At 38.2% G+C, this 7,093-nt stretch overlaps 1 protein-coding gene across 1 annotated transcript in view; it reads left to right on the top strand.

The window, feature by feature from the left end:
- Positions 1 to 567: 567 nt before the first annotated feature.
- pax7a (paired box 7a) overlaps positions 568 to 7,093 on the top strand; it is a 60,534-nt gene continuing 54,008 nt past the window's right edge. The window contains 4 exon segments of the mRNA XM_012881393.3: positions 568 to 1,154; positions 2,270 to 2,505; positions 3,547 to 3,676; positions 4,190 to 4,318. Coding sequence (XP_012736847.1) covers positions 1,070 to 1,154; positions 2,270 to 2,505; positions 3,547 to 3,676; positions 4,190 to 4,318 — 580 coding nt within the window. The 5' untranslated portion in view covers positions 568 to 1,069.

Here is a 7,093-nt window from a genome sequence, read left to right as displayed (position 1 = left end):
TAAATAAAACGGCACAACTTTATTTGCATGTTGCTGGGTTTTTACTATTTATTTTTTTCTGTTATTGTCTTAAATTATTCAGAAATAAAATAGAATAGTTTGATCTACTGACCTTTTGCCTAAGCATATATATGTATGTATGTATATATACATATATATATATATATATATATATATATATATATATATATATATATATATATATATATATATATATATATATATATAATGTGTTAATTAAATTGTTAAATAAATTAGCAAATAAAATAAACAACAAATCAATATTATATGAAGCAGTCCATAACCTTATCATATGGACCACTTTTTTTTAAATAGGTGAACATAATTATATATATATATAAAAATGTAAACTTCAGACGTTTGATGTTCTGTTAAATTTCCCCCAACGTGTTCTTCTTATAGCATCTTCTATGTGGTCCTCTAAGAGAGGCAGCAGTGAATTAAAAAAAAAGTTAAAATGTGACGATCTGATTGGTCGCCCGGCTGTTGGCTAAACCCACTCCCTTTCATCCATAAAAGAAAGGGCAGCGAGCCTATGGGAGCGCTCCGCTGTCTCCTCCTACGACATGCACGAAAGTTGGCCACTTAAACTACTTCCAGCCAGCCGGCAGACATTATACCGAACCCAAACTACACCAGGGGGAAAAGAATAACACCGCGTTTCCCACAACGCATCATCATTTAGTCGCTTGCGCCTCTTTTTTTTAATTTTTGTCTTTTGCAAACTTACCTCTGTAGAGGCTTTCGTTTCATCTGTTGCTGCATTTAATCGTCCTATTTTTTGGCATATTTATCAAGCAAGAGGAGAGCATCCCTTTTTATTATTCCCCCCCACCCCCGGTGGAAGAAGGGTCTGTCCAGATTTTCTCCGCCTGGGATTTGGGATTTGACAGCGCCTATTCTCTGATCTTTCCAAACACATTCCGTTTTACCCTTTTTTTTTCTTTTTCTTTTATGTTTCTTGACTTGGACTTTCAGAGTGAAACAGGTTCTATAGCGCTGTGATTTTTTTTATTTATATATATTTTTTTGCCTCAGTAGCTACAGGATGGCTACTTTACCGGGAACAGTGCCTCGGATGGTGCGCCCTGCGCCAGGCCAGAACTACCCACGAACCGGCTTCCCCCTGGAAGGTGAGGAGAAGGACAGCCCTGGGTGCCTGATGTTTGAACTTGTGCCGGTTTGAAAATTAAAACTGTCCGCTCTGTGAGCTTGTATACGGCGCGGCGGTGAGCACAGTTTGTCATCGGCGGCATGCTGGGAAATAAAAAAGATGGGTGAACAAAACGCGCCGCAGTCAGGGCTGCTTAAAGTTGACCTCAAGTCACGGTCAGGGGAGAATTAGAGCTGCCGTAAATGCAATATTGTGTTTTAAAAACGCGGCTAATTCACAACGGTGCAGGTTTTTATTGAACTAGTGTTTGAACTGCGCTTTTCAGGCAACATTTAAGGCAATTCCCTACTTTTTTTTATTGCTTCTTGGAAACGTTATTTCAACGCAACGCGTATTCGCTAATAATAATAATACAAGCAGTTGTTGAATGCACGAAAATCATGTTTAAATCTTTCATGACATTACTGTAAATTAATTTGGCACTCGGATTTAGAAGCCTAATTTGCAATTTAATTCGATTTTCCTCCTTTTCTTAGACGCGCATAACACTCAGATCGTCTGTACATATGTGCTAAGGGTAAAAAAAAAAAGAAAAAAAAAAGATCATTGCATTTGCATGTATATTTGCGGGAAACTGTTTCCTCCCCATTCTACCCTCGCTTCGTGCTCAAGTGCCCTGGACTGAAATGTGCAAAAACCACGTAGCTCGCAAGTGACTCGAGCCGCGGGATTTGTTCGAGTGGTCCGGCAGCTGGAAATGGCAATAATACACACGGCAAAGAGCTGGCTCAATGGATCACATCAATATTTGTACAGCATGACTAGGAATAATCAAGGTGGGGAGTGCCATCCTCTCTAGTGTCTCTCAGATGTGAAATTGCATCCTGGAGTGGATCCTTGGATGCATCCTGTCAGGATGAATTTGGCACGAAGCACCCTGGAAAATGGTTAATATGATAATGTGCGTAAACTGCGTCCGAATGGAAATAAGCAACAAATGCTTCGTTATCCAATCAAATTAAAATCCAATCTATAGGTTTACTACCCTAATTTGAATAGAGTATTGTTGAATTTGAACGTATTTCTGACATTTCTGTTTTTTTGTTGTTGTTGTTTTTGCTTGTTGCGACGCAGTGTCCACCCCTCTGGGCCAGGGTAGGGTGAACCAGCTTGGTGGAGTCTTCATCAACGGCAGGCCCCTGCCAAATCACATCCGACACAAGATAGTGGAGATGGCCCACCACGGCATCAGGCCCTGTGTGATCTCGCGACAACTGCGAGTTTCTCACGGCTGCGTCTCCAAGATTCTGTGCCGGTACCAAGAGACCGGCTCGATCCGTCCGGGGGCCATAGGGGGCAGCAAGCCCAGGGTGAGTGGTGGTCTGTGGTCACGGGAGTGGGTCACAGCAGGCATAAAACACCTGACTGAATGTACACATTGCTTTATAACTTCCAATAATAATAATAATAATAATAATAATAATAATAATAATAATAATAATAATAATAATAATAGGGCCTACTTCAGTGCCTTTTGATATTATAGTTGTCTATATAATACAAACACATCTTCGACATTCTGTCTATTGACTGATAAAAGTCCCGCTTAGATTAAAATGTGATGTGAAAATATCTCTCAATTTACGAGTTAAATTAATCTTTGCATATAAATAACCTAAAAACTATATTCAAATTGAGGAACTATTATGCTCAGCTTAGCAAAATAGGTGCTGCTGATAAATCTAAATAAACAATATTATTTCACCATGCTTATTTATCTAAAATAACTGGCTTATAGAGCTGTTACTTTAGATTTAATTAAAATTTGACGTAAAATTAAAGCAATTTCCACACTTTTAAACACCTACGAAACTCCTAAGGGAGGGCTTTCTCTGCTATAAACGTCAATGTAATAGAACTCATGGCACTGATTTATTTAATTATAGGATTTTATCATAGTATTGATAAAATTGTAAATGTTAATTTATATTTAAATTGTTTACAGAGCTGTTTATTTATTTTAGTATAGGTTTTTATTTTAATCCACTTTTTTATTTACAAATACGTTTAAGTCTCATACTTTCAAAAGCTTTATGAAATAATAAAAGAGGTAAAAAATCTCGCAAATTGGAAACTCTGAAAATTCACGTTTTGTGCTATAAAATTTGGTTATGATATCTGTGGAAAATGTTATTTCTTTATCAAATTAATGTATATGTTAAATGATCAGTTAATTGAGCTAAGATATTCTATGTCTTGTTCTAATTAAACGAATTTTATTTGACCCTCTATAGTTTATGTTAGTGTATTGGATCATGTACGTTCAAACTAAAATTCCTTTTCTTTTCTTTTTTTTTTCTTTTCTTTTTTTTTTTTTTGTTTCGCTTGCCATCAACATTTCAAACCTAAAGCAGGTGGCAACTCCCGACGTGGAGAAGCGGATCGAAGAGTACAAGAGGGAAAACCCGGGTATGTTCAGCTGGGAGATCCGGGATAAGCTGCTGAAGGACGGGGTGTGCGACAGAAGCACTGTTCCTTCAGGTGAGGCTTCATCTGGTAAGCTGCACTTTTTTTTCCCTTACTACCAGCGAACACCGCAGCCTCACCTCTCAATGAACATCACTTTGAATTCAACATGTTTTAAGCCCCCACCCCCTCAGCTACCGATAATAGAAGGCCCCTGTAAGCGAACCCACAGAGAAAAACGTGTACATGTCCTGTTGAAATGTGGCTTCAGTGCTCCAGCAGTTCGTTACTTTTTTTCTTTACTTTTATTTATTTATTTATTTTTTTGCTCCCTATATTATGAATATTTTCTCTAAACGCTGCTGCTTCATGTGAAAACTTTTCCTGTGCCATTTATGTTTCCTTCAGAGAGAGAGAGAGAGAGAGAGAGAGAGAGAGAGAGAGAGAGAGAGAGAGAGAGAGAGAGAGAGAGAGAGAGAGAGAGAGAGCGAAAGAGAGAGAGAGAGAGATAAAATGTTTCATGGGATTATTATGGTTCTGTTATGGCTTTTAGGCCTAATCACCCATTTACCTTTTTGTTGCCATTAGTGAGCTCCATCAGCCGCGTTTTGAGGGCCCGATTTGGCAAAAAAGATGACGAGGATGACTGTGATAAGAAGGATGAAGATGGAGAAAAGAAAACAAAGCATAGCATCGATGGCATCCTCGGTGATAAATGTAAGTTAACAACAAATAAAAATAAAACTGTATGTCATATTATTATTATTATTATTATTATTATTATTATTATTATTATTATTATTATTATTATTATTATTATTATTATTATTATTATTATTGTTATTATTGCTAAGGTAAATTTGCAGCCTTGCAAACTGGAAGCAGGCGTATTTTTAAATTGACTTCCTACTCGAACGACCTCTGGGGAAATCGTCCCACATCCGAGCCGCGGCTCCGAGCGCAGACAATTTGTTGCCGCTTTAAACTCCGAGCCAGCGCTTGTTCACTCCCTTCAATTATTTATGAGCGCCTTGGCAGAAGGTATTTAGCTGCCGAGAATTAATTTGCGTGGCGCATTCCTGCTCATTTCACTCACTCATTCAGGGGGACGTCTGAAACGACAGCTGACAGTTGACCCACTTCAAGCGCTCCGACGCTTCGCCGCTTGCCAGTCAAAGCGGAAATAGATGCGCCTGTTATTGTTTTTTTTCCGCTCTTAGTGATGTGTGGGAAAAGCGGCGCAGGTATTTTGTCTCCAAATAGCCCTGAAAAGATAATCGTTCTCCGCCCGTGGTCGCCGTTTTCTGAAGCATGTTGCGATGCATTTGAATTTTCAAATCGAGACGAGGCTCTAATGATGGATTTTTTTTTTGCACTAAAAGGAGGGGAATTTGAATATATACAAAATGCACGGAGTGAGCGCCTTTTAAGCGGCCTTATACATACCGACATACACTGTAAAAAATGAATTTTCAAGGGAATTAAATTTTAGCAATTAAAATTATAAAACAATTATTCAAGCATGCCACTTGTAAATATAATGCTCACTAATAACTGGGTTCTAATAACATTAAGTGTTTTTTATCCTATTTTTTTACACTAGATTGGAATTTAACAGAAGGTGCTGCATGGTTCAGCCAGATGTTCTCATTTGTCGTTTACAGTGTCCAACCGGAGCAGGCCGACATGTTTATGGCTGTGTTGTAAACGGAAATACCAACTCAGTGAAAGCTAGGAGCTGTCATAAGGCCTGTTGCAAGAATTTAAGTTTATCTTTCACTTATGCTTTAACTATTTTAGCGCTAGCCCCGCTGCTAGAAGAAGCTAGCATGCTTAGCTTCTTAAACCCCAGCCAGCCGCAGCCAAATGTACATTTTAGCTGCGGCTAACAGGAGCAAGATTTTCACGACAACTTCTATGACTCGCTGTTTTTTTTTTTTTTTAAATTATGTTTTCTGAGAGCAAACGTTTGGTACGATAGAGCAGGGGGCGCTGCAAGCAGCAAGCTGCGTAGCTGCTAAAGATGCAGGCTGTGTGTAGCTACTTAAGTGACTTTGAAACGTTGGCCAGACAAAACGTCCTGCTATTTATGCAGACAGTCTCTGCTTGAATTTGTGAAGATCTGCAGGAAAGTGTTAAAAAAATTACCCCCCCCCCCTCATCCCCCAAAACTGTTTTTCAATACAAATACCAACTAAATAAATAATATGTATGAACATAAACAAATATATTAATAAATGCAATTAGAAGTGACCGAAAAAATATTTTTATTATGAAAGAGCAAATATATATTTTATAGTTTTGGTTTAAAATTTTAATTATGTGTGCACACACACATCATGAATAGCGATAAATATGTGTGTGGTTACCACCCATACGTGTGGACATATAATAGCAAAAATAGGTTCTTTGTGTTGATACAATTCAGGAAATACAAAGTTATACAACTTCAGATTCATCCAGCCTATGGGAGAAGTAGCATTTAGGTGACCACACAGTTTGTGAGATTGTTAAACATATTCTAATTGTTTATGGTAAACTTTTTAAAGATGTGACACATGAGATATTTTAGTAACTTATAGTTTCTTCAATTACTTTGTGAAATATGCCCCGCGCTGTAAACTACTATTTCAGTGACTTTTTAATACATTGTTTACAAACTCTTTACATGGCACAATAAACCAGCTAAACAATGTAATTAATTTAGCTGAGTAAGTACAGTTTAGTTGTTAGATAAAAAAAAGCTATGTGAATTATTCCACCAATTTTATTGCTGCAATTCTAACAGTTTGTTTTATCAGTGTAAATCCCGCTACTTCTGAAGACAAACCGGGAGAAAAGAGTCGGGTTTTAAAACACACACACACACACACACACACACACAATAGCTATTTTTATCTTTAAGAAGGAGACTCCCAACAATTTTTTTTTTCAAACTTGAAGATGAACTTCATGAGCAAAACCTCCCCTCTATTGAAGCTTTTCTAAAGCGAGGATTCCGGGGTACAAAAGCAAATCCTGGAAAGCACGGCTGCGTAAAGCAGAGCGTATATGGGCCTGCGTCCATTCACATTCAAAGAGCTGCTAACAGAGAGAGAAAAGTTTGGACAAAGGGCAAGGAGCGGCATAAAAGGAGATGAATTATTCAGTACGCCCCGCTGCTAGATAGTTTTGTAATTTAGTATATAATGGCCCCGTTGGAGAAGAATCGGTATGTGGCGTGAAAACGGTCGCTTTTTTTTTTCGGTCACAGCGCAGATTAATGTTAGGAGAAAAATGTCAGTCTTTTCTTGCAAATATCTCCAGTGTCTTGTAAACCCTGCTGGCTGCAAATGACCGGCGTGTATGGCGCTGGAGCCTGGTCCTTTACGCACAACGCGCACCTGATTGATTGGTTTGGGCTTCAGCTGCATCTTCAGCGCTTTATTGTTGAGTCCCTTGGTTTTATAGCAACATTTCCACATAACGTCGCTGTCTCGTTTTTTTTTTTTT

This window comes from Fundulus heteroclitus, chromosome 20 (genome assembly GCF_011125445.2).
Source record: "Fundulus heteroclitus isolate FHET01 chromosome 20, MU-UCD_Fhet_4.1, whole genome shotgun sequence".
Classification (NCBI taxonomy): Eukaryota; Metazoa; Chordata; class Actinopteri; order Cyprinodontiformes; family Fundulidae; genus Fundulus; species Fundulus heteroclitus.
Note: the sequence above shows the minus strand (reverse complement) of the source record. Positions and strands in the feature narration are given on the sequence as shown.